This window comes from Schistocerca piceifrons, chromosome 5 (assembly GCF_021461385.2).
Source record: "Schistocerca piceifrons isolate TAMUIC-IGC-003096 chromosome 5, iqSchPice1.1, whole genome shotgun sequence".
Classification (NCBI taxonomy): domain Eukaryota; kingdom Metazoa; phylum Arthropoda; class Insecta; order Orthoptera; family Acrididae; genus Schistocerca; species Schistocerca piceifrons.
In genome coordinates, this window is record NC_060142.1 from 591,533,327 (window position 1) to 591,556,062 (window position 22,736).

The following is a 22,736-nucleotide window of genomic DNA, read 5'->3' on the forward strand; positions in this document are numbered from 1 at the left end:
TTAAAGAAAGGCCTGCATGAAACACTAATGCTTTTCCAAAAAAGGTTCTGTTTTTATGTGCTGGAAGTCCTCTCAAATACAAGTCCAGTGTACTAATCACTGCACTACCTTGCTCAGTCACACACACTGAAATAAACATGAAGCAACTAGTAACAACTAACTCCAGAATATATTTCCATTTTTTTATGTGTGATTGAAATTTATCTGCTGACTTGTCACAGCTTTTCAGGATCCTTAATGCATAAATAGTTTTATTGAGCTTTATGTTAATATACCGGGTGATCAAAAAGTCAGTATAAATTTGAAAACTGAATAAATCACGGAATAATGTAGATAGAGAGATACAAATTGACACACATGCTTGGAATAACATGGGGTTTTATTAGAACCAAAAAAATACAAAAGTTCTAAAAATGTCTGACAGATGGTGCTTCATCTGATCAGAATAGCAATAATTAGCGTAACAAAGTAAGACAAAGCAAAGATGATGTTCTGTACAGGAAATGCTCAATATGTCCACTATCATTCCTCAACAACAGCTGTAGTCAAGGAATAATGTTGTGAACAGCACTGAAAAGCATGTCCGGAGTTATGGTGAGGCATTGGCGTTGGATGTTGTCTTTCAGCATCCCTAGAGATGTCGATCACGATACACTTGCGACTTCAGGTAACCCCAAAGCCAACAATCGCAAGGGAGGCCAAGCATGACGAAAATGGCGGATGAGCACACGATCATCACCAAACGACACACGCAAGAGATCTTTCACGCATCTAGCAATATGGGGTGGAGCGCCATCCTGCATAAACATCGTACGTTCCAGCAGGTGTTTATCAGCCAGGCTGGGGATGCTGGTGCATCTGATTCTCTCTCTCATTACAGCTCCTTTTATACATGATTGTCATGTGCAGTCACTGACGTTTTACTATCCAGCGCCATCTGTCGGACATTTTGTGAACTTTTTTTTTTGTTTTAATAACACTCTATGTCATTCCAAGCATGTGTGTCAATTTGTACCTCTCTATCTACATTATTCCGTGGTTTACTAAGTTTTCAAATTTATACTGACTTTTTGATCACCCGTTATGTCACATGCAGGATGCACATCATTTTATGCCGGATCTACTGGCCCAAGACTTTAGCCTTGTTACCATCTACTACAAGTTTCAATATTATAAAAAGGATAGTTGCTACTCACCTTATAACTGTGATGCTGAGTCACAGATAGGCACAACAAAAACAATCACAGCATAAGCTTTCGGCAAACAAGGCCTTTGTCAAAAATTGAGCCCCCCCCACACACACACACAAATGCAACTCACACGTACATGTTCACAGTCTTGGGCAGCTGAAACCACACTATTAGCAGCAGCAGCAGCAGCAGCAGCAGCAGCGCATCATGGGAGAGACAACTGGGCGTGGGTAAGGAGAAGGCTGGTGCGGGGAGGGGGAGGAATAGCAGGGTAGGGGTAGGGGTGAGGGATGGTGATGTGCTGCTGGGTAGCGTACAGGGAAAAGATGGAGAGAGGGTAGGGCAGCTGGTTCAGTCAAGAGGTTAGTCGGAAGGGAGGGTGGGGGTGGGGAGGGGGGGGGGGTGTAGTGTGAAAGGAATGAAGTAGGAAGGCTGGTTGTGTTGGTGGAATAGAGGGCTGTGTAGTGCTGGAATGGGAACAGGAAAGGGGCTAGATGGGTGAGGAAAATGGCTAACAAAAGTTGAGGCCAGGAGGGTTATGGGAACATAGGATATAGGCTGAGTTATCACTTGTGCAATTCAGAAAAGCTGGTGTTGGTGGGAAGGATCCATATGGCCCAGGTTGTGAAGCAGTAATTATTCTCCCAACCTTGTACGAAAACAAATCTCCCATGCCTTATCTTTCCAGTCACTCACCAACTCATAAAATCTCACTGTCCGGCCATCTCATCCCTCCACACACCCCAGCAGCACTTCACTGTCCCCAATCCCTACCCTGCTGCCCGATCTGTCTCCCCCCCCCCTCCCCCCCCCCCCCCCCTCTCCAGCCTCCTCCTTTCCCCCACCAGTTGTCTCTCCCATCAGGCACTGCTGCTGCTGCTCATGGAGTGTGGCTTCGGATGTTAGAGTCTGTGGCCGTGTGTGTGTGTGTGTGTGTGTGTGTGTGTGTGTGTGTGTGTGTGTGTCTCATCCATTTTTGACGAAGACCTTGTTGGCTGAAAGCTTATTTTGAGACAGTCTTTTTGTTGTGCCTACTTGGGACTCAGCATTCCGCTTTATGGTGAGTAGCAACTATCCTTTTCATAATACTGTTACATTCCACCCTGGGTTTACCACTGTTTGATTTTACTACAAGTTGGCTATTAATGAAACAATTGAATGTTGCACAGTTATGTATTGCACACTATTTTACTATTTTATTGTTATTTATAGTTAGCAACTTTAAGTGGCACCACTCATTGATTTGGGTTGTGGCAGTGCTCATTTGTTCTTGTAGATTCTCTTTATTCCATCTTTTAGTATAACAGTAATGTCATCAGCAAATAATGCTGTTTCGGTGGTCTTAATGTTCAAGATAAGGTCACTAATATTGGTTAAAATAAGAAGTGTTTTCAATGCAGATCCTGTTCTTCCAGCACATATTCATGAGTAGCAATACCATGGCAATCAAAGACAACAAGCAATGTCAGTATGATATCACTGCAATTAGTGTACTTTTGTTTCGGGGCCACATCCATCCACTCATGAGTCATCTCTGGTTATCAGAGTGTTGAAAAACTTGGGATTCATGGGCCATTCAACACATTCTGTGAAATATGGAAGCAGAATTGTATCTCTTCCACTGATAGTAACTTGGGCTTACATTTTAGACATTCTGTATTAATTCTGAATATAACAGAAAATTAAATATACAAAATCTCTGGCAATTCCAACATCTTCAGAAATTTTTCTTATTATAAGACTATAACATCATATTTCCAGATTTTGCAGTGTCTAAATAACAGCTGCACTTCCATCTCCCACAAAACTGGTCCCTGTCTTGCTTATAAAGGGACAGCAGAACCACTCCTTTATTTTATGTTTCTCACATGGCATCACCTCCAAACATCAATTGTTTTCAGAATGAGATTTTCACTCTGCAGCGAAGTGTGCGCTGATATGAAACTTCCTGGCAGATTAAAACTGTGTGCCCGACCGAGACTTGAACTCGGGACCTTTGCCTTTCACGTGCAAGTGCTTTACCATCCGAGCTACCGAAGCACGACTCACGCCCGGTACTCACAGCTTCACTTCTGCCAGTATCTCGTGTCTCCTACCTTCCAAACTTTGCAGAAGTTCTCCTGCGAACCTTGCAGAACTAGCACTCCTGAAAGAAAGGATATTGCAGAGACATGGCTTAGCCACAGCCTGGGGGATGTTTCCAGAACGAGATTTTCACTCTGCAGCGGAGTGTGCACTGCAGAGTGAAAATCTTCTTTCAGGAGTACTAGTTCTGCAAGGTTCGCAGGAGAACTTCTGTAAAGTTTGGAAGGAAGGAGACGAGGTACTGGCAGAAGTAAAGCTGTGAGTACCGGGCGTGAGTCATGCTTCGGTAGCTCAGTTGGTAGAGCACTTGCCCGCGAAAGGCAAAGGTCCCGAGTTCGAGTCTCGGTCGGGCACACAGTTTTAATCTGCCAGGAAGTTTCATATCAGCGCACACTCCGCTGCAGAGCGAAAATCTCGTTCTGGAAACATCCCCCAGGCTGTGGCTAAGCCATGTCTCCGCAATATCCTTTCTTTCAGGAGTGCTAGTTCTGCAAGGTTCACAGGAGAGCTTCTGTAAAGTTTGGAAGGTAGGAGACGAGATACTGGCAGAAGTGAAGCTGTGAGTACCGGGCATGAGACATGCTTCGGTAGCTCAGATGGTAGAGCACTTGCCCGCGAAAGGCAAAGGTCACGATTTCGAGTCTCGGTCGGGCACACAGTTTTAATTTGCCAGGAAGTTTCATCAATTGTTTTGATTTGAAATTTCCCAATGACACATTTAGGTGTGAGCCCAAAGATGTCCTCCTCCACCATGGGGAGTGCAGGGCAATACCAAAAATAATGTGTGTTAAAATTAGATACTTTCTGTACAGGCCTCGCATTCATCTCATTGAAACCATTCTGACATATCTCAGGTTTTTTTAACCAACATAGCAATGAAATGGGCACAGATTTACAAAAAGTATAAATTACAGCATATAAATAAATAAAATTTTTGAAAATACAGTGCTTTGAATGAATATAAAATCAAATGAACATGCACTGATGGAAGGAAGATAAGTGTTTATGTCTCACTGACAACTAGGTCATTAGAGACAAAACACAAGCTCAGATTGAGAAAGACCAAGGAAAGAAATTGTCTGCACCCTTTCAGAGGAACTAACTGAGTATTTGCCTCAATAGATTTAGGGAAATAACAGAAAACCTAAATCAGAATGGCCATTTGCCAATTTAAGCAGTTGACCCAGCACATGCAAATCCAGTGTGCTAACCATTGCAGTATCTCGCTCAGTCACACACACTGAAATAAATGTGAAATAGACATGTAGTACTACTACTAATGCTACTATTTGTTTTTATGGATATTTGCTTATTTATATGAATATTTGCTTATTTAAAGTGCTTTTGTCCTGACACACGGTAAATGAGGAGGATGACAATTAGAGATTACCCTTTCCTACATATGACGTAAACTGATGAATTAGGGTTTCATTGATAACATAAAAATTATTACAAAAATGTGCATTCGGTATCACAAACCACATTGAACGTAGCATTAACGATCAGGGAAAAGTAACGTTTCATTAAAAATAGAAGACTAATTATTCTTTTGTCCCTTATATCAAATGAATGTTTGTGTGTTTTTATGATATACCGTAAATGCTATGTATTCAGACAATGAAAAATAATTGATTACTGAAAACTTCTCATAGATTAAAATAGTGACAAAGTGGGACACTCGCCCAAATCATGGCTTCTGCAATCAATGATATATCCAGGGATAAAGTCCCAATCCAGTACATAATTTTAATCTGTCACAGAATTTTAAACAACTGCAGTAAAGTGAAAGATTTACTTCAGAAAGCAATTATTTACATTATAGGAGAGACGTATAAAGCAGCTCAGTAACACAATAGGAGCTGTTCTGTTAGTCATATAAACATGTTTGCTGCAACCACTTATGCTATTCATTTAAATAGGTTCGCTGCCACCACTTAACCTATTACCCTAATAAAATCTATTCCAAGAAGTCATTTTTTAATCCACATAAGTACTATGAATAAAAGTAGTAACAAGTCATATCTAGTGGCAAAAATACAAATGTGGAAATAAATGCACTTACAATAATTCATTCTCTCTCTCTCTCTCTCTCTCTCTCTCTCTCTCTCTCTCTCTCTCTCTCTCTCTCTCTCTCTCTCACACACACACACACACACACACACACACACACACACACACACACACACACACACACACTTTTTTTTTTGTTCTACTATAGTTATGACTAATGTTTAGCTTATGAATCTCAAAATGTAGTCTATTACAAATGGCCTACCTTCAACAATTTCTTTTCCAAGGCTAGCACCCGGATAACATAGCGGTAGTCCCTTGAGAAGCGGTTCAAGTATCGAACAAGTGTCTCCATTGAACCTTCTATTAATGCCCAAGCAAATTTTATGTATGTCCACACAGTACGCCCTAGCGATTGTTCTAGAAAGAAAAATCATTTTATAATATTATTATATTTCTATTGATGGCTTCAATTGCATAAACAGCATTCCCTTAGGATTAAGATGGCTTCTATGTCAAATAAACTTTTATTATATGTAATTTCCTTTCTTCTTTATAGTTTACCTGCAGTGTTTATAACATGACTTTCTATTTTTCTATTAACATATGCAGGCTTAGATTCAAGGGGAAAGGGGCAAGAAATAAGAGAACAAGCTTTATGAAAAAAATAAAGATTAATTTCACTGTGTAATAAAAACAAAACAATAACCAAAATAAATGCACTCTGCTCAAAAGTGTAAATATATGTAATGTAAATCTGCTGCTGAATAACACTTAGTACTATGTTCCTTGACTTTGTGCAATGTAACACAATAGGATCCTCCCAGGCACGCAAACAACAAACTGGTGCAATGTAACATGATAGCATGCATTCCACAAAATGGTTAAGACATTGCTGCCTGATTTTGCCCGACTCTTCATCAGATTCCTCTCTGAGGCCAACATTTAGGCTCATTTCGGACAATATTTAAGGCCACTGCAATCATTACACTCCTGCCTCCTGGAGGAAAGTATTCATGCGGTGGGGGACAGCATGCATATTACGCATTGTTCTCTTAAATGAGCCAATAACTGAAATAATACGAGAGAAGGAAAGTTGCTACTCACCATACAGCGGAGATGCTGAGTCGCAATAGGCACAATAAAAAGATTCACACAGTCATAGCTTTCGGCCATTAAGCCTTTGTCAGCAGCAGACACACATACACATGCACGTGCGCACGCCCCCCCCCCCCCCCCACACACACACACAAGTGCAACTTGCACACATGTCTGCAGTCTCAGAGAGCTGAAACTGCACTGCGAGCAGCAGCACCAGTGCATGATGTGAGTGGTGTCTGGGTGGGGGTAAGGAGGAGGAGGGATAGTATGGTGGAAGTGGTGGACAGTGAAGTGTTGCAGTTTAGGCAGAGGGCAGGAGAAGAGGTGTGGAGGGGGGAGGGGGTAAGTAGCGGAAAGGAGAGAAATAAAAATAATAATAAATTGAAAGAATGGGTGTGGCGGTGAAATGATGGCTGTGTTAGTGCTGGAATGAGAACAGGGAGGGGGCTGGATGGGTGAGGACAGTGACTAACAAAGGTTGAGGCCAGGAGGGTTACAGGAACGTAAGATGTATTGCAGGGAAAGTTCCCACCTGCGCAATTCAGAAAAGCTGGTGTTGGCGGGAAGAATCCATATGGCACAGACTGTGAAGCAATCATTGAGATGAGGGATATCACGTTTGGCAGCGTGTTCAGCAACAGGGAGGTCCACTTGTTTTTTGGCCACATTTTGTCGGTGGCCGTTCATGTGGACAGACAGCTTGTTGGTTGTCATGCCTACATAGGATGCAGCACAATGGTTGCAGCTTAGCTCGTAAATCACATGACTGGTTTCAGAGGTAGCCCTGCCTTTGATGGGATAGGTGATGTTAGTGACTGGACTAGAGTAGGTGGTGGTAGGAGGATGTATGGGACTGGATTTGCTTCTAGGTGTATTACAGGGGTATGAGTAATGAGGTAAGTGATTGGGAGCAGGGGTTGTGTAAGAATGGACGAGTATATTGTTTAGGTTTGGTAGACGGCGGAATACCATGGTAGGAGGGATTGGAAGGATAGTGGGTAGGACATTTCTCACTTCAGGGCAAGACGAGAGGTAATCGAAACCCTGGCAGAGAATGTAATTCAATTGCTCCAGTCCCAGATGGTACTGAGTTACGAGGGGAATGCTCTTCTGTGGCCAGACTGTGGGGCTTTGGGAGGGGTGGGAGACTGGAAAGATAAGGCACGGGAGATTTGTTTTTGTACAAGGATGGAAGGATAATTACGATCAATGAACGCTTCAGTGAGACCCTCGGTATATTTAGAGAGGGACTGCTCGTCACTGCATATGCGATGACCACGGGTGGCTAGGCTGTACAGAAGGGACTTCTTGGTATGAAACGGGTGGCAGCTGTCGAAGTGGAGGTATTGCTGATGGTTAGTAGGTTTGATATGGACAGATGTACTGATGTAACCATCTCTGAGGTGGAGATCAACATCTAGGAAAGTGGCTTGTTGGGTTGAGTAGGACCAGGTGAAGCAAATGGGGGAGAAGTTGTTGAGATTCTGGAGGAATGTGAATAAGGTGTCCTCACCTTATCCTACCTGGAGACAAAGGCTCCACCACCATAGTTCTGAACCGCAAAGATTACCTGGCAGAAGGACTCCATCAGCTGTCAGATACTTCCACCTACAAACCATGCCACAGTGATCGCATTCCAGCAATCCAGCAGGATCTCCAGTCACTACTCAAATCCTTAGGCCCATCCCAGAACCTCCCCTCAGAGTCTATCTCCCTACTTACCCCTACCACTCCCCGCACTCCCACCTTCTACATGCTTCCTAAAGTCCATAAACCCAACCAATCAGGATGTCCCATTGTGGCCAGTTACTGTGCCACCCATGAGAGAATCTCTGCTCTCATAGAGCAACACCTTCAACTTATTACCCGGAACCTATCCTCCTATATAAAAGATACTAACCATTTCCTTGACCGACTCTCCACAGTTTCTTTCCCTTTATCACATGGTGCCCTGCTTGTCACTATTGATGCCATCTCCCTGTACACTAACATTCCTAATGTCCGTGGTCTTAATTCTATTGAACACTACCTTTCCAGATGCCCTATGGATTAAAAACCAACAACCCTCTTCCTAGTCTCCATGACCAACTATATCTTCACCCACAATTACTTCTCCTTTGAAGGCATTACCTACAAACAAATCCGCAGTATGGCTTGGGCACCCGCACGGCACCATCCTATGCTAACCTATTCATGGGCTATCTAGAGGAATCCTTCTAAAATCCCACAATCCTAAACCGCTCACCTGGTTCACATTCATTGATGACATCTTTGCTATATGGATTGAAGGTGAGGACACCTTATTCACATTCCTCCAGAACCTCAACAACCTCTCCCCCATTTGCTTCACCTGGTCGTACTCAACCCAACAAGCCACCTTCCTAGATGTTGACCTCCACCTCAGAGATGGCTACATCAGTACCTCCGTCCATATCAAACTTACTAACCACCAGCAATGCCTCCACTTCGACGGGTGACACCCGTTTCATACCAAGAAGTCCCTTTTGTACAGCCTAGCCACCCGTGGTCGTTGCATCTGCAGTGACAAGCAGTCCCTATCTAAATATACCGAGGGTCTCACTGAATCGTTCACTGACTGTAATTATCCCCCCATCCTTGTACAAAAACAAATCTCCCGTGCCTATCTTTCCAGTCTCCCACCACCTCCCAAAGTCCTACAGTCCGGCCACAGAGGAGCATTCCCCTCATAACTCAGTACCATCCAGGACTGGAGCAATTGAATTACATTTTCCACCAGGGTTTCGATTACCTCCCGTCATGGCCTGAAAGGAGAAATGTCCTACCCACTATCCTTCCCACCCCTCCTACCATGGTATTCCGCTGTCCACCAAACCTACACAATATACTCGTCCATCCTTACACAACCCCTGCTCCCAATCCCTTACCTCATGGGTCATACCCCTGTAATAGACCTAGACGCGAAACCTGTCTCACACATCCTCCTACCATCACCTACTCCAGTCCGATGACTAACATTACCTATCACATCAAAGGCAGGGCTACCTGTGAAACCAGTCATGTGATCTACAAGCTAAGCTGCAACCACTGTGCTGCATTCTATGTAGACATGACAACCAACAAGCTGTCTATCTGCATGAATGGCCACCAACAAACTGTGGCCAAAAAACAAGTGGACCACACTGTAGTGTGTCAGTGTCGTCGTAACTTCCGTCTGCTTCACGTCTGCTGTGCAGCGAGCTGCCTTAATTTAAGTATTAACTGTATTTTTCTTACTTGTCACTTCTTCTTCCGTGTGTATTTGCTTTTAGGAAGCTTTAATTGTCGAGTGCTATTAATAGTTCCATAGATTTCGTGTTTGTTTTGAACACAGTCAGAGAGTCCCTTTAGTCAACCATAGTGCCAGTAGTGCTAGTGTTTGTTTTCAATACAGTCCAGACACAGGTAGTGCTATTTTCATTGTTTTCTACAAGAAGTGCCTAGCAACCACAGTTTAGTGAATAAACAGCCGCCTTTAGTGAATTAGCAGTCTAGTTAAAGGTTGATTAACTCTCTTCAGTAAATTGATTCCTTAGGATGGATAGGATGTGTGACTGCTGTGTACGGACGCAGGAGGAGCTGGCCACTGTTCACGAACAGCTGAGCGTGTTGATGGCCGCGATCAGCCGTCTTCAGGCTGCTGCCTCGGAGTGTAGCGGCAGTGGGGAGTCTGGTGCGTCGCAAGGTACACCCCAGGTGTTACATGCTTCACCCACTGTCCCTGCTGTCGAGACATCTTCGCGTGTACTGGGCGCGGTTGGGCCACCCTCTCCCCAAGGGGAGTGGCGGGTTCAGCGGCGTTCGCGGCGCATGAGGCGGAGGGTCAATGTGGAGGCTGGCCGTGTGGCATCGCCCGCTCTGCCTGTGAGTGGACATGTGGCTGCTCCTTCAGCAAGGTCCGAGCAGGCACACGGGGGGAGGGGTTTATTAGTTATTGGGAGCTCCAACGTTAGGCGGGTGATGGAGCCCCTTAGGGAAATAGCGGGAAGGTCGGGGAAGAAGGCCAGTGTTCACTCTGTCTGCTTGCCGGGGGGTCTCATCCGAGATGTGGAGGAGGCCCTACCGGCGGCGATAGAGAGCACTGGGTGCACCCGACTGTAAATTGTTGCTCATGTCGGCACCAATGACTCCTGCCGTCTGGGTTCAGAGGTCATCCTCAGTTCGTACAGGCGGTTGGCGGAATTGGTGAAGGTGGAAAGCCTCGCTCGCGGGGTGAAATCAGAGCTAACTATTTGTAGTATCGTTCCCAGAACCGATCGCGGTTCTCTGGTTTGGAGCCGAGTGGAAGGCTTAAACCAGAGGCTGAGACGATTGTGCGGAGATCTGGGATGCAAATTTCTCGACCTCCGCTATCGGGTGGAGAAATGTAGGGTCCCCCTGAATAGGTCAGGCATGCACTACACACTGGAAGCGGCTACAAGGGTAGCGGAGTACGTGTGGAATGCACATGGGGGTTTTTTAGGTTAGATACTTCCCTCCCTAGGCCCGACAAGACGCCTCCTGAGATGCGGCAAGGTAGGAGTAGGCAAAATGCAACAGGGAATAACAATATTAATATGCTAATAGTAAACTGCAGGAGTGTCTACAGAAAGGTCCCAGAACTGCTCTCATTAATAAACGGTCACAACGCCCATATAGTACTAGGGACAGAAAGTTGGCTGAAACCAGACGTAAACAGTAATCAAATCCTAAACTCAGATTGGAATGTATACCGCAGAGACAGACTGGACAGTGAAGGGGGAGGCGTGATTATAGCGATAAGAAGTGCAATAGTATCGAAGGAAATTGACGGAGATCCGAAATGTGAAATGATTTGGGTGAAGGTCACGGTTAAAGCAGGCTCAGACATGGTAATTGGATGTCTCTATAGGCCCCCTGGCTCAGCAGCTGTTGTGGCTGAGCACCTGAAGGATAATTTGGAAAATATTTCGAGTAGATTTCCCAACCATGTTATAGTTCTGGGTGGAGATTTTAATTTGCCGGATATAGACTGGGAGACTCAGACGTTCATAACGGGTGGCAGGGACAAATAATCCAGTGAAATTTTTTTAAGTGCTTTATCTGAAAACTACCTCGAGCAGTTAAACAGAGAACCGACTCGTGGCGATAGCATATTAGACCTTCTGGTGACAAACAGACCCGAACTATTTGAAAAAGTTAACGCAGAACAGGGAATCAGCGATCATAAAGCGGTTACGGCATCGATGATTTCAGCCGTAAATAGGAATATTAAAAAGGGTAGGAAGATTTTTCTGTTTAGAAAAAGTGACAAAAAGCAGATTTCAGAGTACCTGTTGGCTCAACACAAAAGTTTTGTCTCAAGTACAGATAGTGTTGAGGATCAGTGGACAAAGTTCAAAACCGTCGTACATAATGCGTTAGATGAGTATGTGCCAAGCAAGATCGTAAGAGATGGAAAAGAGCCACCGTGGTACAACAACCGAGTTAGAAAACTGCTGCGGAAGCGAAGGGAACTTCACAGCAAACATAAACATAGCCAAAGCCTTGCAGACAAACAAAAATTACGCGAAGCGAAATGTAGTGTGAGGAGGGCTACGCGAGAGGCGTTCAATGAATTCGAAAGTAAAGTTCTACGTACTGACTTGGCAGAAAATCCTAAGAAATTTTGGTCTTATGTCAAAGCGGTAGGTGGGTCAAAACAAAATGTCCAGACACTCTGTGACCAAAATGGTACTGAAACAGAGGATGACAGACTAAAGGCCGAAATACTAAATGTCTTTTTCCAAAGTTGTTTCACAGAGGAAGATTGCACTGTAGTTCCTTCTCTAGATTGTCACACAGATGACAAAATGGTAGATATCGAAATAGACGACAGAGGGATAGAGAAACAATTGAAATCGCTCAAAAGAGGAAAGGCTGCTGGACCTGATGGGATACCAGTTCAATTTTACACAGAGTACGCGAAGGAACTTGCTCCCCTTCTTGCAGCGGTGTACCGTAGGTCTCTAGAAGAGCGTAGCATTCCAAAGGATTGGAAAAGGGCACAGGTCTCCCCGTTTTCAAGAAGGGACGTCGAGCAGATGTGCAGAACTATAGACCTATATCTCTAACGTCGATCAGTTGTAGAATTTTGGAACACGTATTGTGTTCGAGTATAATGACTTTTCTGGAGACAAGAAATCTACTCTGTAGGAATCAGCATGGGTTTCGAAAAAGACGGTCATGTGAAACCCAGCTTGCGCTATTCATCCACGAGACTCAGAGGGCCATAGACACGGGTTCACAGGTAGATGCCGTGTTTCTTGACTTCCGCAAGGCGTTCGATACAGTTCCCCACAGTCGTTTAATGAACAAAGTAAGAGCATATGGACTATCAGACCAATTGTGTGATTGGATTGAGGAGTTCCTAGATAACAGGACGCAGCATGTCATTCTCAATGGAGAGAAGTCTTCCGAAGTAAGAGTGATTTCAGGTGTGCCGCAGGGGAGTGTCATAGGACCGTTGCTATTCACAATATACATAAATGACCTTGTGGATGACATCGGAAGTTCACTGAGGCTTTTTGCGGATGATGCTGTGGTGTATCGAGAGGTTGTAACAATGGAAAATTGTATTGAAATACAGGTGGATCTGCAGCGAATTGACGCATGGTGCAGGGAATGGCAATTGAATCTCAATGTAGACAAGTGTAATGTGCTGCAAATACACAGAAAGGTAGATCCTTTATCATTTAGCTACAAAATAGCAGGTCAGCAACTGGAAGCAGTTAATACCATAAATTATCTGGGAGTACGCATTAGGAGTGATTTAAAATGGAATGATCATATAATGTTGATCGTCGGTAAAGCAGATGCCAGACTGAGATTCACTGGAAGAATCCTAAGGAAATGCAATCCGAAAACAAAGGAAGTAGGTTACAGTACGCTTGTTCGCCCACTGCTTGAATACTGCTCAGCAGTGTGGGATCCGTACCAGATAGGGTTGATAGAAGATATAGAGAAGATCCAACGGAGAGCAGCGCGCTTCGTTACAGGATCATTTAGTAATCGCGAAAGCGTTACGGAGATGACAGATAAACTCCAGTGGAAGACTCTGCAGGAGAGACGCTCAGTAGCTCGGTACGGGCTTTTGTCAAAGTTTCAAGAACATACCTTCACCGAAGAGTCAAGCAGTATATTGCTCCCTCCTACGTATATCTCGTGAAGAGACCATGAGAATAAAATCAGAGAGATTAGAGCCCACACAGAGGCATACCGACAATCCTTCTTTCCGCGAGCAGTGCGGGACTGGAATAGAAGGGAGAACCGATAGAGGTACTCAAGGTACCCTCCGCCACACACCGCCAGGTGGCTTGCGGAGTATGGATGTAGATGTAGATGTAGATGTAGCTGAACACGCTGGCCAACCATGATACCTCTCATCTCAATGACTGCTGCACAGCCTGTGCCATATGGATCCTTCCCACCAACACCAGCTTTTCTGAATTGCGCAGGTGGGAACTTTCCCTGCAATACATCCTACGTTCCCATAACCCTCCTGGCCTCAACCTTCGTTAGTCAGTCTCCTCACCCATCCAGCCCCCTCCCTCTTCCCATTTTCCAGTACTAACACAGCCATCATTTCACTGCCACACTCAGTTTTGATTTATTTTTATTTCTCTCCTTTCTGCTACTTACCCCCTCACCCCTCCGCAACTTCTCTCCTGACCTCTGTCTAAACTGCAACACTTCACTGTCCGCCACTCCCACCATACTATCCCTCCCCCTCCCTGCCCCAGCCTCATCCTTACCACCACCCAGTCGCCACTCCCATCATGCACTGGTGCTGCTGCTCGCAGTGTAGTTTCAGCTCTCTGAGACTGCAGACTTGTGTGCAAGTTGCGCTTGTGTGTGTGTGTGTGTGTGTGTGTGTGTGTGTGTGTGTGTGTGTGTGTGTGTACTGCTGACAAAGGCCTTAATGGCCAAAAGTAATGATTGTGTGAATCTTTTTATTGTGCCTATTGCGACTCAGCATCTCTGCTATATGGTGAGTAGCAACTTTCCTTCTCTCGTATTGTTACATGCCATCTCGGATTTTCCAATAACTGAAATGTTGACTGTAGGGTTGGACCATAAGTTGGAGTGTCCTCTGCCATTACTGCAAAGCTATCAAATTACCTCCGATAGTGATGACAAGAATAAGATATTAGTACATGGTGGAAAGATGGATATGGAGTGTTAAAACACAAAAACTACCATAGTCACCGGTGCCGCCAAACTGGCTGTGTTCGAAACATGAGAAAAAAACATTTGATTGTAAACAACAAACATGTAGGGATAATTTGGAGGGGAAGAGTTGTGGGGGATGAGATGGTAAAAATGGGGATCAGCCAGGGGGGATCAGACGAGTGAGCATATGGAAGGGGGGCGGGCAGGAGGGGAGGGGAGGGGGGGGCAGGGGTGGGGAGGGCAGGGGGGGAGGGAGGGAGGGAGGGGTGGGAGGTAAGGGAGTGGTGGGAGGTAAGGGAGGGGAGGGAGGGAGGGTGGGAGGTAAGGGAGGGAGGGTGGGAGGGGAGGAAGGGAAGGGGAGGGAAGGAGATGAGGCTGGAGGTGAAGGGAAAGAGAGAGAGTGAAGAGGGGGAGGGAGATTGGGCAATGGGGAAGGGGGAGCAAGGGAGTGAGAGAGAGAAAATATGCCTGCATTTGGGACAGGGGGAGAGTGGTAGAAGAAAGGAAAGAGGGGGGCCGGGACATAAGCGAGAAGGGAAGCTAGACAATGGAGGTTTCAGGCACAATATATTGAAGATACAATGCCCATCTGTGTAGTTCAGAGAAACCTTTGCTGGAAGAGAATATCCAAATGGCATGCATAGTCAGCAGCTATTGAGCTCATTTGTGTTGTGATGCACATCATATTTGGCAACTGGATATCAAGTTTGCAGTTTGCAGTTTGCCACAGTTTAGCGGTACCCGTTCTCGTGAGCAGAGTGTTGATCGCTATGCCAGCACAAAATGCTGCACAGCAATTGCAGCACAGCTGACATATAAAATGGCTGTTTTCACACATGGCTCTGCATTTTATAGGGTAGGAAATGCTTGTGTCTGGACTGCAGTTATGTGTATGTAGGTGAATTATTCAGCCACCTACAATTGGCACAATGTGAGGTGAATTTGTTTGTGCAGCTGAACACTAGCTGGTGCCCCTAGAGCCCAGGGTGCACCACAGCTGGTCCAGTAAACTGACCAGTATGGTCTTGCCCTGTTGCAAAGGCAGTAAGCAAGGAACAACATGGGAAAATTCCCAGTGCAAGGAATTTGGGTGGTAGGAATTTGGATGGTGACTGCTCACCTAATTGTAGAATAGAAGGTGCACCAGAAATGGCAGAGTGTTATGTAATAGGAAAAATCTTAATACATCCGCAGTCTCAGAAAAAAAGCCACATCCAATGAAGCAATAATAATTTCAATAACTTTAAGACTACGAAAGTTAATAACTTTCACAAAGAACTTCAGGATTAACAACTTTTAAATGCTTCATAAAAATGTCAACAATGTCTCAAACAGCACTGCACTATAGGTGTCATCCCCGACAGCTACGTATCTGTATTTATTCTCTCTCTCTCTCTCTCTCTCTCTCTCTCTCTCTCTCTCTCTGCACCAGGTCAATACGGTCAATTAGTCAGCCATCTGATACCAGGAGCACAAAATCATTAAAAAAAAAAAAGATTGAGATTTGAGGTAATATTAAAACAAAATATGTATGTCATGAGTCAAGGGAAGTGATCCAGGCCCTTCTGGCAGCCAGCAGGGCAAATGCAATAAAAGATAGTGATAGATTGAAGAAATGTCTCAGCCAGCTGCAAAGCCTTCCAAGTAGCAGTGGGGTACTCCACCAGGAAACAGAAAAATGACAACCATCAGCAGGGCACCACTACTGCAAAAAGGCTTGGCAGCTTATCATCACATTTCCATAGGCCAAATCAGTGTATTCAGAATGGAGGCATAAGAGGAGTAAATTCATGTCAAGGCAAATGAAGAGCATACTGAAATTTGGTCATACTCTTTTATAAACCATATCTTAGTCATCATGGCTGTAACAGTTCTTTCTCTGTTACAAGCCATAAGAGTCAGTGACATACTAATGTCTACATGTTAGGCCCCAGGAGCAGACAACATTCCATTAGAACTAGTGATAGCCTTGAGAGAGCCAGCCATGACAGAACTCTACCATCTCATGAGAAAGTCGTATCAGTGAGGAGAAATACCCTCAGACTTCAAGAAGAATATAATAATTCAAATCCCAAAGAAAGCAGGTGTTGATAGGTGTGAAAATTACTGAACTATCAGTTTAATAAGACAAGGCTGCAACATACTAACATGAATTCTTTGCAGACAAAAGGAAAAACTGGTAAAATCCAACCTCGGGGAAGTTCAGTTTGGATTCCGCAGAAATGTTGGAGCAAGTGAGGCAATACTGACACTACGACTATCTTAGAAGAAAGATTAAGGAAACACAAACCTACTTTTCTAGCATTTGTAGACTTAGAGAAAGCTTTTGACAATGTTGACTGGAGTACGCTATTTCGAATTCTGAAGGTGGCAGAGTCAAATACAGGGAACGAAAGGCTATTTATAATTTGTACAGAAACCAGATGGCAGTTATAACAGTTGAGGAACATGAAAGGGAAGCTGTGGTAGGGAAGGGAACGAGACAGGGTTGTAGCCTATCTCAGATGTTATTCAATCTGTATATTGAGCAACCAGTAAAGAAAACAAAAGAAAAATTTGGAGTAGGAATTAAAATACATGGAGAAGAAATAAAAATGTTGAGGTTTGCCGATGACATTGTAATTCTGTCAGAGACAGCAAAGGATTGGGAGAGCAGTTGAACGGAATGAACAGTGTCTTGAAAGGAGAATATAAAATGAAGATCAACAAAAGCAAACCAAGGGTAATGGAAGGCACTCAAATTAAATCAGGTGATGCTCACGGGATTAGGTTAGAAAATGAGGCATTTGAAGTAGTAGATTATTTTTGCTATTTGGAGAGCAAAATAACTGATGATGGTCAAAGTAGAGAGGGTATAAAGTGCAGATGGCTATGGCTAGGAAAGTGTTTCTAAAGAAATTTGTTAACATAGATTATAGATTTAAGTGTCAGGAAGTCTTTTCTGAAAGTATTTGTGTGGAGTGTAGCCATGTATGGAAATGAAACATTGACAATGAATAGTTTAGACAAGAAGAGAATACAAGTTTTTAAAATGTGGGGCTACAGAAGAATGCTGAAGATTAGGTGGGTAGATCATGTAACTAATGAGAAGATTCTGAATAGACTTGGGGAGAAGAGGAAATTTGTGACACAACTTGACTAAAAGAAGGGATTGGTTGGTAGGACACGTTCTGAGACATCAAGGGTTCACCAATTTAGTATTGGAGGGTAGTGTGAAGGGTAACAATCATAGAGGGATACAAGAGATGAATACACTAAGCAGATTCAGAAGGATATAGGTTGGAGGAGGTACCTGGAGATGAAAAAGCTTGCACAGGATAGAGTGGCATGGAGAACTGTGTCAAACCAGTTTCTGGACTGAAGACCACAACAACAACAACAACAACAACAACAACAACAACACAAGTCACAGAACCTAGTATCGTTATTTTCCAGAGCATCCTTCCTAGTAGCCTATTTGGCGTTTTGGAAGGTAGGAGACAAGATACTGGCAGAAGTAAATCTGTGAGGACCAGGCGTGAGTCGTGCTTCGGTAGCTCAGATGGTAGAGCACTTGCCCGCGAAAGGCAAAGGTCCCGAGTTCGAGTCTCAGTTGGGCACACAGTGTTAATCTGCCAGGAAGTTTCTTGGTGAACTGACCCATAAGTTCATTTTCTAGGAACCTAACATGACTGGGGAACCAAAGGAATACTACTGTCTTCCCATTGTCATTGAGGTCTATGAGGAGATCATGAATGTGCATTACCAATGAGTGCCAGGAACAAAGATGGATTATAGCATGTAGGTTGCAGATTAAGAAAGACTTACATGACTGGGAACAGGTGTATTGAAGAGCAAGTACGGTGGTCACCAAATCCACCATAAAGACACTGTGTCCATCAGGCAGGTAGTGTTGCGCTATGCTCCTGTTCGGTCTTCAGCTCCTGAGTCATTAGTAAAAATTACTTCTAAATTGGGGTGTTCACCAAGTACAAGGTGAACACTTTGCAAAACCGTGAGGTGGTGTATCACATCCTTTATGCCAGGAGAAAGATACAAGTGAATTTGACGATTAGGCATGTATCATGCGTGTGTTTCCAGTAGGGACATAGTTCATGGACTGGAAGAAGGTAAGCCAAAGTCAGAACAAGTAGACTGAACTGAGGTGATATTGGAATTTTGGACTGTGGCCACATTCCTAAATGTTTTATTTCCATATCAGGAAAGAGACTGTGTTTGTTCAGTTGTTCTGTTAGGCTATGGATGTTTATAGCATAGTTGAGAAGGGCCTCTACAAGAAGGCTGGCCATGGAGCTTGGCCAGAAGGCACAATCACAGGGCTGATTCCACTGTAAAAACACGAGTCTTAGCAGATGGTCTCAATGCTGTGAAGCGGGCCACTTGTTGCAGTACACTAACCCAGCCTTGCACCATGGTATTCACAGTGCATCGCTACATGGCTGGTGATCAGTATCCAGATGTTTACTGAAGCTAGGAAGCACTTTGGCATGCAGTAGATGTGGCTTTAGCAACCACACCTCCACAATGATGGGGATCACTTGTGAATAAACTTAAGGAGGTGCTGGACGTAAGGAAAATTTATATCTGATGATGAACTACAGTTTCAAATATTGAAATTTATTCCTGAAATGACAATGTGGAGGCCAAACCCAATAATAGGGATCATTTGTGAATAGATGGTCCAATTCTATGAACTTGTGCATCCTGAGAAGGACTTTTTGGTTGTTTGCTCTGCATCTTATCACAGGCTGCATACGTAGCACTCAAACTGCTTGGCTACCAGTTTTAAGTAACATCAAACCTCCAGCTCTACAAAGATCAGATGCTCTCCTGAAGATCTGGAGAAACATTCAGAAGAACCCCAGCTACCCATACACAGTGATATATTAATAGCAGAACATCAGAGTCTGAAGTCAAGAAAACCACCTTGGGTTTGTAATTGTAAACTGTCGAAGCTGTATTGGTAAAGTACCGGAACTTCAAGTGCTGACAGAAAGCACCGAAGCTGAAATCGTTATAGGCACAGAAAGCTGGCTGAAGCCAAGAGATAAATTCTGCCAAAATTTTTACAAAGGCACAGACGGTGTTTAGAAAGGATAGATTGCATGCAACCGGTGGTGGCACATTTGTTGCTGTTAGTAGTAGTTTATCCTGTAGTGAAGTAGAAGTGGATAGTTCCTGCGAATTATTATGGGTGGAGGTTACACTCCATAACTGAGCTAGGTTAATAATTGGCTCCTTTTACCGACCTCCTGACTCTGCAGCATTAGTGGCAGAACAACTGAGAGAAAATTTGGAATACATTTCACATAAATTTTCTCAGCATGTTATAGTCTTAGGTGGAGATTTCAATTTACCAGATATAGACTGGAACACTCGGATGTTTAGGACGGGTGGTAGGGACAGAGCATCGAGTGACATTATACTGAGTGCACTATCCGAAAATTACCTCGAGCAATTAAACAGAGAACTGACTCATGAGATAACATCTTGGACCTACTGATAACAAACAGACCCGAACTTTTCGACTCTGTAAGTGCAGAACAGGGATTCAGTGGTCATAAGGCTGTTGCAGCATCCCTGAATATGGAAGTTAATAGGAATATAAAAAAAGGGAGGAAGGTTTATCTGTTTAGCAAGAGTAATAGAAGGCAGATTTCAGACTACCTAACAGATCAAAATGAAAATTTCTGTTCCAACACTGACAATGTTGAGTGTTTATGGAAAAAGTTAAAGGCATTTTAGACAGGTACGCGCAGAATAAAACTGTGATGGACGGGAAAAACCCACCATGGTTCAACAACAAAGTTAGGAAACTACTGCGAAAGCAAAGAGAGCTTAACTCCAAGTTTAAACGCAGCCAAAACCTCTCAGACAAACAGGAGCTAAACGATGTAAAAGTTAGCGTAAGGAAGGCTATGCGTGAAGCGTTCAGTGAATTCGAAAGTAAAATTCTACGTACCGACTTGGCAGAAAATCCTAGGAAGTTCTGGTCTTAAGTTAAATCAGTAAGTGGCTCGAAACAGCATATCCAGACACTCTGGGATGATGATGGCATTGAAACAATGAATGACACGCGTAAAGCTGAAATACTGAACACCATTTTCCAAAGCTGTTTCACAGAGGAAGACCGCACTGCAGTTCCTTCTCTAAATCCTCACACAAACAAAAAAATGGCTGACATTGAAATGAGTGTCCAAGGAATAGAAAAGCAACTGAAATCACTCAACAGAGGAAAGTCCACTGGACCTGATGGGATACCAATTTGATTCTACACAGAGTACACGAAAGAACTTGCCGCCCTTCTAACAGCCGTGTACCGCAAGTCTCTAGAGGAACGGAATGTTCCAAACGATTGGAAAAGAGCACAGGTAGTCCCAGTCTTCAAGAAGGGTCGTCGAGCAGATGCGCAAAACTATAGACCTATATCTCTGATGTTGATCTGTTGTAGAATTTTAGAACATGTTTTTTGCTCGAGTATCATGTCGTTTTTGGAAACCCAGAATCTACTCTGTAGGAATCAACATGGATTCCGGAAACAGTGATCATGTGAGACCCAACTCGCTTTATTTGTTCATGAGACCCAGAAAATATTAGATACAGGCTCCCAGGTGGATGCTATTTTCCTTGACTTCCGGAAGGTGTTCGATACAGTTCTGCACTGTCGCCTGATAAACCAAGTAAGAGCCTATGGAATATTAGACCAGCTGTGTGGCTGGATTGAAGAGTTTTTAGCAAACAGAACACAGCATGTTGTTATCAATGGAGAGACGTCTACAGACGTTAAAGTAACCTCTGGCGTGCCACAGGGGAGTGTTATGGGACCATTGCTTTTCACAATATATATAAATGACCTAGTAGATAGTGTTGGAAGTTCCGTGCGGCTTTTCGCGGATGATGCTGTAGTATACAGAGAAGTTGGAGCATTAGAAAATTGTAGCGAAATGCAGGAAGATCTGCAGCGGATAGGCACTTGGTGCAGGGAGTGGCAAATGACCCTTAACATAGACAAATGTAATGTATTGCGAATACATAGAAAGAAGGATCCTTTATTGTATGATTATATGATAGCAGAGCAAACACTGGTGGCAGTTACTTCTGTAAAATATCTGGGAGTATGTGTGCGGAACGATTTGAAGTGGAATGATCATATAAAATTAATTGTTGGTAAGGCGGGTACCAGGTTGAGATTCATTGGGAGAGTCCTTAGAAAATGTAGTCCATCAACAAAGGAGGTGGCTTACAAAACACTCGTTCGACCTATACTTGAGTATTGCTCATCAGTGTAGGATCCGTACCAGGTCGGGTTGACTGAGGAGATAGAGAAGATCCAAAGAAGAGCGGCGCGTTTCGTCACAGGGTTATTTGGTAAGCGTGACAGTGTTACGGAGATGTTTAGCAAACTCAAGTGGCAGACTCTGCAAGAATGGCGCTCTGCATCTCAGTGTAGCTTGCTGTTCAGGTTTCGAGAGGGTGCATATCTGGATGAGGTATCGAATATATTGCTTCCCCCTACTTATACCTCCCGAGGAGATCACGAATGTAAAATTACAGAGATTCGAGCGCGCACGGAGGCTTTCAGACAGTCGTTCTTCCCACGAACCATACGAGACTGGAACAGAAAAGGGAGGTAATGACAGGGGCACGTAAAGTGCCCTCCGCCACACACCGTTAGATGGCTTGCGGAGTGTAAATGTAGATGTAGATGTAGATGTGAACTGCACAACATCTTGAAGCCTCCGACATCAACATCAATGAAGTATGGAGAACTCAGTGGGAAGAATCGTCAGTGTTCAACGGTCATTTGGTTGAAAAGCCTTCCATGCGCGTTCCAGGTTTCACACTCCCCAAACGCCTGTGGAGAACCATCAACCTCATCCAAACAGGACAAGGGAACTGCAGATATCTAAAGCACAAATGGGGCTGGGCAACACCTCCAGATTGTGACTGTGGAGCTGCACTGCAAACAAAAAAATCACATTGTTGGTGAATGCCCAAGACGAACCTTTGGGGGATCAATAAATGACATCCACCATGTATCACCTGAAAGCCTCAACTGGATCAACAGACTAGACTTAGAAATCTAAGAACTTGTGTAATGTGTATATATTTTAGCATAATACTTGAGACATTTGATTCTGTACCTGTATTTTACTTGTCATT

General features: G+C 43.9%; 1 protein-coding gene across 1 annotated transcript in view; it reads right to left on the minus strand.

The window, feature by feature from the left end:
* LOC124799297 (piezo-type mechanosensitive ion channel component) overlaps window positions 1–22,736 on the minus strand; it is a 715,678-nt gene that overhangs the window by 223,679 nt on the left and 469,263 nt on the right. Inside the window, exon 32 of the mRNA XM_047262884.1 lies at window positions 5,551–5,705. Within this exon, the coding sequence (XP_047118840.1) occupies window positions 5,551–5,705 (155 nt within the window). The remainder of the gene's footprint in view (window positions 1–5,550; window positions 5,706–22,736) is intronic.